Source organism: Tenrec ecaudatus, chromosome 9 (genome assembly GCF_050624435.1).
Source record: "Tenrec ecaudatus isolate mTenEca1 chromosome 9, mTenEca1.hap1, whole genome shotgun sequence".
NCBI lineage: Eukaryota > Metazoa > Chordata > Mammalia > Afrosoricida > Tenrecidae > Tenrec > Tenrec ecaudatus.
The window spans coordinates 54,655,904-54,672,883 of record NC_134538.1 but is presented as its reverse complement, the minus strand read 5'-3'; the positions used below and the strand labels follow the sequence as shown (position 1 = coordinate 54,672,883).

The 16,980-nt window shown below is 47.1% G+C and overlaps 1 protein-coding gene across 3 annotated transcripts in view; it reads left to right on the top strand.

Annotated features, from left to right (window-relative positions):
* TNS3 (tensin 3) overlaps window positions 1-16,980 on the top strand; it is a 348,472-nt gene that overhangs the window by 171,157 nt on the left and 160,335 nt on the right. For all 3 annotated transcript variants that reach the window (XM_075558135.1, XM_075558134.1, XM_075558133.1), the window contains 3 exons: window positions 3,405-3,517; window positions 4,261-4,321; window positions 5,145-5,220. In XM_075558135.1, coding sequence (XP_075414250.1) covers window positions 3,405-3,517; window positions 4,261-4,321; window positions 5,145-5,220 — 250 coding nt within the window. The remainder of the gene's footprint in view (window positions 1-3,404; window positions 3,518-4,260; window positions 4,322-5,144; window positions 5,221-16,980) is intronic.

Here is a 16,980-nt window from a genome sequence, read left to right as displayed (position 1 = left end):
TGAAGTGATTCATCAAATTTCTACATTACTGATCCCTGTTCTTTTCCTGTTTCTCCCCCTTTTCCTTTTCCATTCTTGAGACGGAGTTGAGAGAACTGCACCCATCTTGGGTTCCAACATCTTGTGGGTCATAGGGGAGAGAGGCTGGAAACTGTTCATTCTAGGGGACAGCAATATCTGAGGGCAAGATGCAAAGTGACCCCTAAGAGGCATCAGCCCCATGTCCTTTATACATAGTCATGGGTGTCCCTTTGAGGTGAAAGAAAGAAAGGACCAAAGAACAGAAGTCATGACACAGAAATTAGGATTTCCTTAATTTTTACAGTAGCTAGAAATGATCCTAACATTGTGGTATTATTTGCTCATTAATACTTCTATAGTTTTTGACATGATTGCATGAAGGAGTCAAAGAATACTTGGCTGTAAGGCAAGGAAAGATGGCAGAACGATGTCTGTCTAGGCTCTTTTCTCTTGATGAGCAGACTTACAGCACGTGATGGCAGGGAGACCCCACCTACCCAGCCCCACACGCAGAGGTAGAAAGGAGATGGGTCATCCCGCAGAGCCTCGCAGCTGTGACGCAGCCTTGCAGCCGCTCTGACTCTCCCAGGTGCTGAGAGATGCTGTCACTCGCCAGGAAAAAAAGTCTGGGGCCTCTCTGCACAGTGCTCAGCTTCTCTTCTGGCGCCAACCTGGTACTTACAGCCAATGCACCTGCCCTTAGAAGCCAGGCTGCAGGATCGGTCTCATTACACTACCTTTTCACAATGGGAGAAGCTTGACGAATGTAGTCAGCTACTCACTGGAGAGTTCGAGGTTCCAGTGCACCCAGAGGACCCTTGACAGGAAGCCTGGTAGTTGCCTTTTGAAACACCCGCCAGTGGAGATCCTACGGAGACTAGGTCTACTCCCATACCAGTGGGCTCTCCTACGTGTCTTACGGAGAGCATCTCAACCAAAGCCCCTCTGTGTTTGTATGCAGGTGTAAGATGCAAGGTCCGTTCCCTTTAGAAGCCCAAGTCTGCGTGTACTTTAGGCCCAGAGAGAGGGCAGAGGCAGGGAAGGGAGTGGTGTGCTCACCTGTGTGCGTCGCCCTAAGCAACCAGGAAGTGCCTCTGGAGTGAAACACGCGCCTGCGACTAGAGCTATCCAGGGCCAGAGGGAAGGAAAACTACCTGTACAGAAACATTTGTCGTTTAAGAATGAAGAAAAAAAAAGCCACCGATTCTTTTGCATTTGCTGAAACCCTGGGAAATCAAGAACCCATGACACCTGAAAACGGTAAAATTATTGTTGCGTGCCGTTTCGGGCAGCAGAAATGGGTTTCTGAGAATGTAATCTTTATTGGACTCGATCGCCAGGTCCTTTGATGGATTCAACCCGCCAAGCTTTGTTAGTAGCTGAAGGCTTGTGTCACCAGGACTCCTGGGATAACATTTAGGAGATTAAAACTAATCAGATGGCCCACCCAGTTCGAAATGCCCTGTAGGGAAGGAGTGTGGCGCCCTCTGGTGGCGTGGCCAGCACTCAGCCCCGTCCCCTTGATGTTTAAGACCGTCACTGAAGTTGCAGGCTGCTCTGAACAAGAAAGCGCAGTTTGCCACTGTGAAAATGCACGTACCAAAATGCCTTGTTCACACACACACACACACACACACACACACACACACACACAGCAGCAGCAGCATAGCTTCATTTCTGAAATTCTTCCATGACACTAGAATACATCTTTTTTCTAATGTTTACCAGAAATAAATATTTTTTATGTTTACCAGATATTTCTTTCTGTTCAGTTTGTTTTATCTATAAATTCTGTTTGAACTATAGACTGTGTCTGAATTGCCAGCATACATTAAGGGTTGTTTGTTGCTTCTTTTTTAATAATAGAAAGGATCATAAACTTAGTCACTGTTTCAGACCTAGGATGAGGTTGCTCTGGTGCAGAGGAAAAACAGGGGGCCCCGGGTGGTTGGTTGGGAGTTGTGATGGTCTGGTGCTGGAAATACAGGCGTTTGTCTCCCGACAGCGCTCACTGACGATCTCCTGTCGGCCTGCTTCTGCGGCTGGCATTAAAGAGATACATACAGATGATTCGACTGTAGGGGCTTGTGTTTTCCCTTTGAGGTACTTTGGCAAAGTCGGCATCGGACCAGGTAGATGAAGTTCAAGGTATCGAGTGCTCAGGTGAGATATGTGCATCATATAGGAGTGGGCCAGGGAGCCCAGCAAGAGGAGCCCAGAGGGAAGGAGCTGACTTAGGGAAGGAGAATCACCTGGATGGGAAATGTAGGAGGAATGGCAGCTGGAGGTACTGCAGGTGGAGGGCTTGGTCAGGTCTGGATCATGAAGGCTGCTTGCCATCGGGACTGATGCGTGTGTGCAGTGTGTCATCCATGCTCTTCCTCAGAGAGGAAGCAGTAGGAAAGGAAGTCATGTCTCTGGGCATCAGCAGATGTCAACTTCGCCTAGGTGGCGATGGGTGTATAAGGAGAAACACCTGGGGAGAAGATCGTACGTAGGATTTCAGAAGCCAGGGTTTGCAACAATATTTTAAGGACCTCTGGCCAATCAGATGTTGAAGCCAGTTCAAACCCAAGGCAGGCTTCCTGTTCATGGTGGGGCTCTATTGGCCTTGACTGGACGCCGACTTGTGGTGGGCATCTCATTGTGTCAGCGAAGCACTGTTCTGTAAGACTATCAATGCTGAGTATTCAGAAGTAGGTTCGCAAGGCCTTTCTGAATAGACTTGCACAGAACGTCCAGCCTTTGGCTGAGAAGTTGAGTGCCCGGAATCTTTGCAAGGACTGCGTGGTGGGCCTGAGCAGGATCCTGCGTGCATGGAGAGCACAGATGGAGCGCTTGGACTAGGTATGCTGCCTTTTGTGGGTAGCTTCAGGTGGAGGGAGCCGCCAGGTGGCAGGGTCCACCGTCTCTCCTCCTTTGGACTTTGGCCGGATGGTAATGGCTACCCGCCACGCCGGGTGAGTGGAGTGTGTGAGGCCTCTGCACACTGGACTACCCAGCCTCAGGATTACCTTACTCTGTGTGTGTGTAGGGGAAGGGGGTTGGGGGGTATTGGCAGCAACAGCTCCTGGCAAGGAGGGAGTGCTTCATGGATCCGGATGTCTGGTACCAGGTACACAGTCAGTGCTCGGTAAAGATTTCTTCCATGTAGAATTACTTCAGATTATCCAGAACCTATGGCTCTTTAGGAAATTTGTCCAAAGACTGTTCACCATCCTGTTAACCCTTAGGATGATGTCACAGCCCCGAGCCCTAAGGGTAGAAGAGTTTTGGTCTACATGTCTTCATGGATCTCCCCCCACGCCAAGTCCCTCTCCACTTACACCTCTAGGAGGGGCAGCGGTATTCCTGGGAAGCTCTAAGTTTGCTGTTATTTACAGATACGTGCAGTTCCTCAGTGGCCTGCTGTCTGGCTTGGTGAAAATGAACGCCTCCCCGCTGTTCCTGCATTCTGTCATCCTGCACGGGGTCCCCAACTTTGACACAGGTGGAGGTGAGTGACGGCAGGCAGCCGTGCTGCCCAGATTTGCCGATGGATCGGAGCAGGTAGCGCTTCTTCTTAGAGCACTGGAAGATTATATTCCTCAGTGATTATGGGCTGTGGTACTGTACCATGGGCACAGCGGTGTCTTAGTCTGATGAGACTGACTTATGCATCCGAGGACAGGTGTGCAGGGAGGCGGGCTGAGGCTCTTCCTTGTCCTGGGCTCTCTGTGGTGTCAGTCTCTGTGGGGCCAGCTTGGAATTCTGAGGAGAGACCTGAACCCACCCAGTCATCCCAGTGACTCGTGTCCTCGATCACACCAGGCACTCCATCTCTCCTGCTGCCCCTGTCAAGTGACCAGGTGGGATAGCCCAGCGTGGCAGCTAGTGGTCAGGCAGGTGGCGTTTCTCCTCTCCAGTCTCAGCCGAGGCTGCCACCTGCAGTGAGTTACTCCTGGCAGGTTCCCTGGCCATCCTTGCAGAATGGTCTTGCAGAAGTGCTGATTGTGCTGCAGCCTGGCTTGACCCTCAGTGATTCCCAGTCAAGAGATAAAGGTCAAGGTCAGGTTCAACCTCTCCCAAGACTGTGAGTCCCTAACCCCTTATACCCTAACTCCTAGGGTAGCAACTACAAGCTCCTCACCTAGTAGCACCTCTTCTCTCTGCACCCCACATTTCTAAGTGCGCCCCCCCCCCACTGTTGGACATTGCCCAGGCTGAAGGTGTCTGACAGCGGACCTGCCTCTCTTTCAGTGTGCCGGCCCTTCCTGAAGCTCTACCAGGCCATGCAGCCTATGTACACATCTGGGATCTAGTAAGTATGTTCTGATCACAGGGGGGGAGGGGCATCATGCACTAGGCCTGAGCTGCTTCTGCAGTGAGAGAGTGGGGGTGAGATGGTGGCAGAGGGGGGACTACAATGGGAGCTGGGCTACCATTTTCTCTCTGATCACCTTGGCCTCCCTCTTGACTTCAAGTAGGAGCTTGTCCGCACAGTTGGAGGACATGGGTGCCGGCATCTAGGGGCAGAGAGGGCCGTGCGCTGTTTGGGGGTGAACATACTGCAGAGAGTACCAGAGCAAAGACGTTGCATTTTCTTCCCTCCCCTCTAGATTTTAGGCAATGGGTCCCCACATCTACTGAATATTCATCATGATTTCTTGGCTCTTTTTGTGTGTGTTTGTTTTTGGAAAAGCATTCTATGGGCATGTAAGGAGAGCTAAAAAGGTAACGCGTGTTCGCACCACAGTGCCGCCACTTGCTTGCAGTGGTCCATCGCCATGCTCCCAGGTGCATTCTGCATTGGACAAACGTTGACGACACACTGAGTGTGTCACCTGGGCTTCTGGCACCCTTGGCAGCAGGTTGCATGCTCTGCACCACAGGACTGCGCAGCCCAGGTCCCCATAGGTCACCACCCACCCAGGGAACTCTGGTTCTGTCCTCCCTGACCTGGTCACTTTTTGTCTCTTCTGTCACACATTTCCAGAGACTAAACTCTTGGATGTTGGATTATTAAGGGGATTGGGATATGTCATTCGACTGCTGCATTTTCGATCGCCACGTTGTTACAAACTATTTCCTTCGGATTACACTGGGCCCTTACACACTGACGCACCTTCTTCTTTAACCCCCAGCAACATCAGCCCGGAAAACCAGAGCAGGGTCTGCATCGCCATCGAACCCGCCCAGCTCCTCAAGGGGGATGTCATGGTGAGTGTCCCGAATCTGCGGCCGCCCCGACTACCCGGGCACTGCCCTCCTTGACCATGCCGGGTGAAAATGATGTCATACGGATGATTTAAACTCCCACCTCCTCCCCCCCCCCGCCTCCTCCAAAACAACAGGAACATGGGGAGAATGCAAAATAGTGTTTTACCTTAAGGCATTTAGTTCATTTTTCTGAGTAGAACTATTTTAATTAAAGAGACAATAAATCTTTGTCCTTGATTCTCTTTCATTATATAGCTATTTATGTAAACTTGAAACAAAGTCCAGACTCAGCCACAGAAAATCCGGGGACTCTCATTTCCTGTCCGTAATTGCAGTCTTACCACGATAACAGGGCTTTCAGAGCAAAGGTATAGAAATAAAATATTTATTTGTCATTCATAGAAAAAGAATGAAATGCAACCAGGGTAGATAGAGCTATGGTTAATGGTCAAAGTAGTGGTTTTTCCTGGTAGTTTTAATTCTTGGGTAATTTGGTTCTTAGATGCAATTAACTGCTAATTTGTTACCTTTTGTGTATTTTGAAAATATAAAAAATCATAAAGTGCTAGGGCAGCCTTTTGTCTAAAAAAGGAAAGCCTTTATGATATGTGAGTATTTCTTTCAATATACACTATTTAAAGAATACTTTCAATAGAACCTTTACCTAACCTTTAAGGGCCCTGCTTTAAATGGAAGGTTAATATTGTTCAAGAGATGCCTTCTAATTTTAACATAAAGGGTTCATTAAATTTTTGAGAGTATTCATGAGTTTTCCCTAAAAATTTTAGTTTTAAATCCCTTTGGTGATAGATTGCTGAACCTCCTCCACCATCACTTTGCAATCTCACAAAAATTCAATCAGGGTCTTAAAAGCTTACAAGCTGCCATATAAGACATGACTCTTGGTGTCTCTGTGTGAAGAAGTCATAAAATCAGTGCCCCCCAAGCAGATTATTTCATTGTGCTTGGGTCTACCATCCATGTCCAAAGGAAGCACTGCATTGGGTCCAGCTGCTGCCCGAGACAGCTTTAGAGTATTGAAAAGCAAGGGGGTGTCTTTGAGGACTAATGTGTGCCACACTCAAGCCATGGTGCTTTCAGTCGCCTCATAGATATGTTAAAGTTGGATATTGGGGGGGGGAGGGGAAAAAGAGGAGCTATAATAAGGACTAGTGTAGAAAGATACTATTTTGAAAATGACAGTGGCAACATATGTACATGTTTGCTTGATATAATTGATTTACGGATTGTTATAATATCGGTAGGGCCCCCCCAAAACAACACATTTAAATTTAAAATAAAGTTGGCTATTGAATAAAAAAGACCAATGGAAAGTCATTGTATTTGAAGTGTGGTATTGGTGAAGATTGTTGAAAGTGTGGTGCACTGCTGGAAGGACAAACGGACCTGTTTTACAAGTAGCACAGCCAGGATGCTCCTTTCAGGCAAGGATGGCATGACTCCGTCTCCTGTCCTTTGGACAGGTGATCAGGAGAGATTGTTCCCTAGAGAAGGTCGTTGAGCTTGTTCAAGTGAAGAAGGCAAAGGCCTTTGGTGAGATAGATCGACACAGTGGCTGCACCAATGGGCTCAGATGGAACAACAACGGTGTATTGTTGAAAAATTACAGAGACCAGCATTAAACAAAAATAGAGAAAAAACATTAAAAAACGAAGCTATATTTTGTATCCATATTTTGTTTGGAATAAGCTCGTGGAGGCCCTGTGGTGTAGTGGTCCCACATTAGTCAGTGGTCTAAAAGATCGGCCATCGGAAATCACTAGCCGCTTCTGGGGAGAAAGACAGGGCTTTCTGATCCCATAGAGAGTTACAGTTTCAGAAACGCACAGGGACAGTTCTTCCCCGTCCTGTAGGGTCACTCTGAGTCTGCACTGCCTTGGTGGCTGTGAGTGATGTTATGCACTGGCACCCTCGCCGTGGTGCTGACTTACCCCCGATACTCAGCACTTTGTAGATGCATTCATTTCTTGATAGGCACTTTTGTATTGCTATCTCTGGACTACTGTGAAATAGTACTGCAAGGAACTGCTTTTGCATTCCATGAAGGCTAAGGCAGCTCATTGGGAGCCACTAGACAAACTGACTTTAGCATTACCTACACCTAACTTCTAGCTTGCTCTGTCACGTAAGGAGAATGTGAGGGCATTCATTTGCTCTGTGAACTTCAAGTCCTCCTTCGGTCAAGTGAAGATCCTATACAGGGTCTTGGGAAGATTGAATGCTAATCAATCACCTAAGACATAGCATAAAGACCAAATGAATGTGACTTTGACTCATGGTCACTGTCCTGGTTATTCACTAGACCAGACTGTGACCTCCAGGCCACCATCTGCCTCTTTGTGGAAGACCCTCATACACCCCCAACCAACATTCCTCCTCACAGCCTGGTCCCCGACTCCTCGCCCCCTCCCCTCTCCCTCGCCTTCACAGTCCTTGCCCAACCCTCGCCTCCGATGGACTCTTGAGCCAGAAATGGCTGCTGGGGGGGTAAACACGCCCCACGGCTGAGCTCCAGCATGGCAACTGGGAGGTGGCTCGGCCAGGCAGGGGACATCCTCTTTGGAGGGGACGTGGAGTGGCGGGGAAGCTGCTTGCCCTTTGCTTACAGGACACCAGTGTAGGAGTGAGGTGTGGCCTGTGGAGAGGAGGCATGAGTAGGGGAAGGCAGTGCCCGTCACCAGGCATGTCTGGACTTGACTGTGATGTCTCCCGGTGACTGTGTGCAGTTCCTGGGTGAAATGCCTCCCCAGTGAGGCCGGTGTGACAGTTGTGGGCTATGTGAGCGCCAGAAAACACTGTGCCGGGGAGCCTGAGGGCCGTGCTGCCCAAACTGTCTTTAGGCAAAGGTGGCTGCCCTCTGGCACTTGGGAGCCACATGAAGGGGCCTTTGATAATGTGCCAGTTGGTCAGCTTACTTCTGAATGGATTTGTTCCCCATTCCTGGGAGAGGCTGAATGTTGTCCGGTGCGTCTTTGCTGCTCTCGTGAATTGTTCATTTCAGTACGACGGGAACTCTGAAACAGTTATTACTTGGACCCTCTGAGAAATTTCCCACCAAACCCAAAGCGATGAGTCAACTCGTGCTGCACATGCTAAATGCAAGCTGCAGATCAGGTCTCATCACGCAATGATCTCACTTCTGCCTGCCCACAGTGGCCTTCGCCTGGCCGTGTCTGTCGCCCTCATTCTCTGGGGCATGTCATCTTCATTGCGTTGGTCGGCTTCGTTCGTTCTCCAGTTCCCCTCAGCATGTAGCCTGTTACTTGTCCACCTACATGGGACCCTTTCGAGCCGATCTCCAGCTCCTGCCGCGGCTGGTGGCTTCGAGGCGGCCATCCTCTAGTCTCCTGGGTTCACAGCACAGCCCTCCTGCCCCTCTGACTACCCTCGGGGCCTCGTCTGTCTGCCACGTGCTGTTACTCCCATTCAGGGCAGCCTCCTGATTCAGCTCTTGATAACCACAAGCTGCTGGCATCTGCTCCATCCTGCCCGCGAGGTAGAATTGGTCTCACCGTTCTCCTATGCCTGCTTGCTTCCTGGCTTCCCAGCCACGCCTTCCTCAGACTAGAAGCCTGACTCCCATCTTTGACATTGCCTTGCCTTCTGCATCTAATCAGCCTTGGACTTTATGTGAAGGGTTGGATTCTCCCTCCTTGAAGTGCCATTTGCAGTCCAGTCTGGCCACAGCACCACTCGGCTTCTATGATAAGAAGCTTAAACTTCTTCCCACGACCACAAATCCCCCCTCCTCACACCTTTCTAGTCAGTCAGCTCTGAGATCACTGCGTCAGTTGTCAGGGTTTGCATGCGCCATCTGTCCCGCTCCTCCCTGCCTTGCGAATGCATGCCAGGCATCCAGCTTCTGTGTGCCCATGGCTCCCTCACTTGGCTCGTGTACGGATGATCCGTACCCCAGTGGGTGATGTACAGTGTGAAGGCAGGACAATCTCTTACAGACCTCAGATTCGTCAGAGCCATCCCCATGCTGGTCAGAGAGGAGACAGACATGCAGCAAATGTCTGAGAGGTGAGAGAGGAGGCAGGATGGCCACGCTAACTCTGTCCTGATCGTGTGGGTAGTGCTGTGCTAAGTCCTTCGGTATTGTCCTACGTCTCCAGTTGAGGAGCTAGAGGCTAGAAGCAGAAGCAGGACTACATGACTGGCTGGTTGGCTGACCCCAACACCGCTCAAAACCTGCGCCCCAGAACTCTTAAACTTGCAAACATTGTGTCTTAGGAGCCAGGGCGTCTCGTTCTGTGCACGTGTGTACGATTCCAGGTGCCTTCACACTGCCGCACAACCTGATGGTAGGTGAAGAATTTAGGGAATGTCTGTATTGTGATGTTCAGTATTCTGAGTCTAACAGTGAAATCTCTCAGTGAACATTTTATTTGTGCCCTCTGAAATAGTGACAAGTTTAACACCCCTATCTTTTCACAAGAGACACTTAATCAGGTAAAGTAATTTTCTTCCTGGTAGCTTTAGTCACTCTTAACATGGAGTATCTTAGATTTGTTTTATTATTTGCCATATACTTCCTGTGTTTATGGTTCAATTTTGTGCACTCTGTACTTCTTTTCTGAAACGTTAGTAGATAGGAGGAGGAGGAGGATGTGGGCTACAACTCAACAGTGGTATTTTTCCATCACACAGGATAATGTCTCCTTTCGCTTTTTATAGAAGTGAATAGCAAAGGGGTTTCATTTAGTTATCTATCTTTAAGAAAACTTAAAATGTTTTTCATCTGAACCCCTGAAATAACATTAGACCAGAATGTTTGGGAAAGATTCAGAGTGAAACCGGTACTGTTCATGCTTGGGCCCCTTTGGCAATACCTTGTTTCCAGCATTCACCCACATTAAGTAATCACATTACAGTTCCTATGCTACATGGCCCTGTAACGGGAGAGCATCCCGGGGGGGTGAGAGGGAGCCATCTTCCTGCTATTAAATTGTCCCTAGGTTTCATAAGGCTTTGCTGTAAAACAGAAAACGTGTTGGCTCGTGATGACACCACGTGGGTCACTGTAGAACTGAGCCCCTTTGGGTTGTCAGTGCTGTGAGCTTTTTTTGGAGGGGGGGCGGGGGAGACTGCCAGGCCCTTCTTCTGAGGCACCTGTGGGTAGACTTCAAACCACCTTTTCAGCTAGCAGTAAAATGTGTTCACTGTTTTCCACCACCAGAAACCTCTCCTCTCGGGCCCCTCCCCAGTCACCAGATGGACCCAAACTGCCCCTGAAAACATACACAGCACACACAGCCACCATATTCATGTCTTGTCATGTTATTATTCCTTGATACACACCTGTGTCCAGGGAGCATGCTCTAAGTCGATCAAGTGCAGATGGGGAGAATAACGGAGAGGGCAGGGCATCTTCTGCGTGAGGGTTCAAGTATGCAGGCAGCTTCCTTCCTCCGCAAGAATATGGCAGCATATGAGAGCCCAAGTGTAACGTTTGTCCAGAGCTAGCGCTCACGAGGCAGGAATGCATAGGGAATAAGGACCCATGGAAATAGTAAACACAGGAAAGATGGGAAGATCAAAATGGGCATGGATTATTCAATGGAAAACCAATTTGCTTTATAAACTTTCTCATGTCAAAGTAAAAAAAAGAAAGAAAAATAAAAAGAATTTGGCAGCAGTCATAGGCTAGAAAGCATCTGAAGCAGAAGAAAATCCTTTCAAAGCTACACTTAGCCCGCTTTCTCCATCCCAGTGTTTTCTTGGGCTGCCATGGTGCTCCATGACTTGGAGAGTACGTTCTAAAGGATGACTTAGTATCAGCCCTCATCCTCCTGCCACCTGCTCTATAACAGTTCCCTCCTTGATTTTGGTAAATGGTTGCCTAATTTGCAGACACGTCTGTCTCACTTGCCTCAGGAAGGATTCTGCATTGCGAATGTTAGCCAGATTGTTGCTGGTAGTCAGCAAGTCGTCGCCAAGTCATGGCGACCCCCCACACACAACTTAGCAGAACATTGCCCTGCCCAACACCGTCTCCACCACTCTCGGTATCTTCCAAAGTGGCCATCACTGTGACCACCATCGAATATTTTGAGTGTCGACTTGAACGGCCCATCCAGCACTAGCAGGCTGTTGGGCTCGTTAGGGGATTTATGGAATGATTTTTTTAGAAACAGGTCACTGGGTCATTTCTCCTTGTCTGGAGGCTCTGCTGACACATGTCCATCATGCGTGTTCCTACTGGTATTTGAAATTCCCGAGGCATAGTGTTGAGCAGCACAGTAATACCCAAGCCACTAGCGCAGGACACACTCACACAGTGGGAACAAGGTGATGCTCGTTTTCCTTGCTGTCAAGTTGATCACGTAAACGAGGGTGTACACCCCCCAAAACGGAATTGCACTTGGAAGTGCAGCACTTTTGTAGTACCCATTTTTCCTGCTAGACAAGCATTCAGCACTTTTTCTGAGTTGTGCACTCTGTGGCATCGCCTGGGGAAGGTCTCTCTAGTCATGGTGAATTTTTTTCATAAAAGCAGTTTCGTTTGAACCCCGGTTTTTGTGATGGCTGATTTAAGAGAACAGCATGTAGCTGTGAAATTCTGTTTCCTGCTTGGGGGAAAATGCCGCAGAAACTGTTGTGATGTTGCACACAACTTACAAGGACAGTGCTCTGGGAAAAACTCAAGTGTACGAGTGGTTTTCTCATTTCCAAAAAGGTGAAATGTTGATTGATGACAAACCTCGCTCTGGACGTCCGTGAACTTTTCGAATGGTCCAAAATGTCGATGGTGCATTTGGAGTTTGTTCCTCCAGGTCAGACTATTAGCTTCAACTTAGAGGTTATGATAAGATAGTGTCAATAGTGTGTGACAAAATGGCATGATTTGTGGCAGATGGGACTGGCTTTGCCACTGCGACAATGCACCTGCTCACACAGCCATCTCAGTGCTCCCCTTTTGGGCTAAAAACAGCACGCCTCTCTTTCCCTATACGCTTTACTCATGTGACCTCACCCTGTGCAACTTCTTTTTGTTTCTGTGAATGAAGAGGGACAAGAAATTTGACAATGTAGAAGAGCGTGAATAAATGAGGGAGGTGCTGTCTTGCCAGCCATCCATCCAAACAGATGAGTTTGAAAAATGTTTCCAAGAATGGAATTGAAGATTTGACAAATGTATCAAGTGTAATGTAAAGTACTTTGAAGGTGATAAGTGTGTTTTGTAAAAAAAAAAAGAAAGAAAATTAAATACATACCTTTGAAAAAAATTCGGATTTTTTGCGGGGGGCGTGCCCCCTTGCATGTAAAGGGCCACCATCACCTCTGATCACCAGCTCAGGAAGTGAAGTGAGAATGCAGGGCTTCCTTTGCTTTTTTTCAGCTCTGCTCTCTGTGAACGATGCTGCCCTGGACTCGCTCTCTCTGCAACGCAGCCCACCTCACACTCCTTCCCACGTGAAAGACCACTCCCCAGTGCAGAGCCCACCCATCCTCTTTTGCAATGCACTTGTCTCTAAAATCAGACTGTCAGGCCCACCCTTTCCACAAGGTCAGGTCCTGACAGCGTTCAGTAAATACATTGCCGGGCAGTGCATTTTTGAGCAATGCAGAAGACAACCCCAGCCTCTGTGTCGTTATGTAACCCCTCTCAGGAATGCATATGGGCCTGGGCCAAGGGAGGTCTGGCTGGAAGCCATCGACCTGATCCTGCTTGCCTCCCTCCCACTCCCCAGCCCCCAATCTCTGGTCCAGGACTGGTAAATAGGTCACTGCCTGGCATGTTTTATCTTGCTGGTTCTTCTTAGGCAAACCCATTGGCCACTCGCATGTTGTCTTCATAGTTGCTGGGTTCTGCAGCCTAACTCCAATGACCTCAATGCTAAGAAGTAATCTCAAGCAAATTACTCCCTACGTGCTGTGTGTTACGTGGGCTCTTACATAAGTTCCAGGAGAGTGAAAGTGTTGTTTGTTCCTCCCTTGGATTTTCTCTCTGGGGCAGGTGTGCGGTAGTCTTCTCTTGTGTCCTTCATGGCACTGTTTTATGATTTTATGTGCTTTCTGCATTCTTTGACTTGCAGTGTTTGACCTGGGCCAGGCTTACATCGCTCTGTGGTTATAGTGCTGTGAGCTGGCCTGTGTTTTCATTCAAAGTCTACACCCACTAGCCTTTTGTTAGTTTTGTTTTATTGGTTTTTTTCCCCTTTAAATTAATTTGTTTTTGTTATACGTGAGAATATGCATAGCAAAACCAGTCGATTCGTTGTTTTCTCCATGGGCAATGGAGTGACTTTGAGTATGTTCCTTGAGTTGTGTAACTATTCCCACCTTTCTTTTCCGAGTTGTTCACTCCCGTTCACATAAACTCACTGCCCCCTATGTTCCCTATCTAATATTTCAAGTTGCTGTTGTCAATTTGATATCTATTAGATCGTTCTTCAAAGAGCGCAGTTCTCACAGCAGAGGTTTTTGGTTAACTCATTTAGATATATTGTTTGGGTTTTAAGAAAATGTAAGGGGATATTTTTCGTTTAAGGTTTAAAGATTATCTCAGGGCAGTAGAATCACAGATGGATTTTTTTTCTATGGCTCCATATAATCTAGGGTCCACGAGAATTTGAAAATTTTCTCTGCATTGTCCCCCACCCCTGCCCCCACCCCTTTGATCAGGACTCTTCAATGGAATCCTGGATCAAAATGTTCACTGATGCCAGTTGGATACCAACCTGCTCTCCTGGTCTCATGGCAAAGGAGGCAGTTAGTTGTTCATGGAGGCAATTAGCCACACATTCCCTGTCCTCCCCTCAATCCTGGGACTCCTTGCTCTGTTGTTCCAGGTGAATAGAAACCAGTGATGTCTTGGATGGCTGTTTGCAAGGGTGTAAGACCCCAGCCCAGCACAACAAAATAGGAGACAGGATAGAGGCGTTACATATTCCACGAGTCCAAATATGTGGGATGCCCGTGAAATCGTGAACCTGAACCTCTAAACAAAGTAACCAAATGCCATAAGGATTCGAGTTGTTGTAAACATACCTACCCCACATCTTTTGTCAATTCAACATTACACATTCTTAAAAGCACTGACACTAATTGGCTAAACAATCCTACCCTTAATCAATGCAGTCGTTTCACCACAGTTCACCTTCGTTCCCTCCTCCCTTCCGCTCCTCACAGCCGTCCAGACACTTTCTTTCCTATATCGCTGTCCTTTCTTGACTTTTAATCGAAGTCATGTCTTCATTAGTTAGTGCTGCTGGAAAAGCCACCGTAGATCATTTATTTCCTCACAGTGTCGGAGACTCGAAGGGTAAAACCAGGGTGTCAGCTCCAGGGGAAGCCTCACACTCTCTATGGGACTCTGCGGAAAGGACTGTCACACTCTCTATGGGACTCTGCGGGAAGGACTGTCTTTCTCCAGTCGCTGCTTTCTGCTTCCTCGGGGACCTTTGTTTGGCTTGTCCGCTGTCTTTCCCCTCTCAGCTGTTTTTGCTTACTTGTTTATTCCCTTATATCTGCGTAATCTTGTATATCTCAAAGGAGATTGATTTAAGACCCCAATCCTGTCAAAGTAACATAATAAAGACAATCCATCCCCACATGGATGAGAAGAAATAGCATAGATTTATTTTATTATTTTTTTCTTCTCGACAGTTTTATTAGCACTTCGTCTACATGTCATACAATTCAAGAATTTAATCATACCAAGAACAGTTGTACAATTGTCATCCATTTCAAGTCCAGAACATTTTCTTCTTCCTTGTAGTCATTGTGATTTGTGTAATTGAATAGCAGAGATTTACAATGTGTATTTTGTCAGGGCACAATTTAGTCCCAAACATGTCACCCTTTGTTGTTGTTCTTAGGTGCCAATGAGTCAGTTTCCACCCATAGCATCCCTTTGCACAGCTGGACGTAAGATTGCCTGCCCTGCTCCATCTCCCCAATTGTTCCCCTGTTTGAACGCAGTCCAGTCAGTCTTGTTGAAGCCCTTCCCCTTTTTACTGCCCCTCTGTGTTACCAATCATGATGTCTTTCTCCAGTGGCTGGTCTCTCCTGACAACAGGTCTAAAGTATGTGAGACCAAGTTTTACTACCCTGTTTCTAAGGAGCACTCGGACCAAGAGAGATTTGTTTGCCCTTTTAGCAGCCCGTGGTCCTTTAAATATTCTTCTCCGGCACCAAAATTCAAATGCATTTGTTCTTTGGTCTTTGTAATTCAATGTCCAACTTTCACATGCATGTGAGGCAAGTGAAAAATACCACTGGCTTGGGTCAGGTGCAAAGTAGTCCTCAAAGTAACTTTTATGATGTTACTCATTGGTCCTGTGGTGAGAATTTTGGTATCCTTTACACGGAGATGTAATCCATAATGAAGACTGCCCTCCTTGATCTGCATTAGCAAGTGGTTCAAGTCCTCCTCACTTTTTCAGCAAGCTAGTTTGTCATCTGCATATGGCAGATCGTTAACAGATCTTCCTCCAATCTTGATGCCACATTCTTCTTGATACACCCAACTTTTGATGTTTTGATCAGTATACAGATCGAATAAGTACGGTGAGAGAATACAACCCCAATGCACACTTTTCCAGATTTTAAGCCATGCAATATTCCCTTGTTTTGTTCAGAGAATTGCTTGATGATCAATATCTAAGTTATGAATGAGCGCAGTTTAGTGTTCTGGAATTCCAATTCTTCTCAAGCTTATCCATAGTTTGTTATGATCCATACAGTTGAATGCTTTTGCATAGTCAAGAAAACCCAAGTAAGCATCTCTATTAGTCTGGGTTGACTAGAGAAACAAACCCAGAGACACTCATATTTGTGTAAGCGAGAACTTTACATCAAAGAGCAATTGTACAGTAAGAAAGCATCCCAGCCCAGTCCAGCTCAAGTCCATAAATCTGCTATTAGCCCATATGTCCATTACCAGTGTATAAGTTCTTCTTCAGACGCAGCACATGCAATGACACTGAATGCAGGAAGAAAGATCACAGGTCGTGGGTGGAAAGTCTTGTGGATGCAGTGCTGGTGGAAGCGTCTCAGCACTGGTGTGGGTCTCCACATGACTCCTCCAGCTCCAGGGTTCTTGCTGTATCAGCGTAGCTCCATGTGGCTTGTCAACAGGAATGTCTCCAAGGGAGAGTGTCTGTGTCTCACCTCCAGCTAGCTATTTATCTTCATAACACCTTTAAATGAGGTCAAGCTGTGACCTGATTGACAGGCTAAACTCCACCCCTTCACTCTTAATAGTTTCAAGTTGACACCAGATTATATAACTACCACAGACCACCCCTTGTCAACTTGACACTTTCACACAACTCTTTAGCCATATAATTTGCAAACAAACAATAATAAAATCATATCTGTACCTAACAGGATAAAAATAAAATGCATACAATTAAAAAAAGATGTCACCCTCATTTAAACATAACATTCTATAAGTGAACAAGACAAAAATATTCTATACTTATGTGAACACCTACACCATAGTCCTATTAATATATTCCCCCCACCTATGAAAGTTTATAAGCCAGCCACTTCATGCCTGTATCCCTTCCAATTCTGAGTATCCAATTTCTATACTCCCACTTACATAAACCCAGTGTTCTGAGAAGACAATCATATTCTTTGATGTGAAGAATCTTCTTTCCAGTTGGAACTTTGTACAGTCCACAGCCATTAGCAAAGTCAAATCAAGACGGATCAGTCATAAAATCGGCAGCAATATGCACCTGTTCACAGGCTCAAAAATCTTTTCTTCATTTGGCTGGATTC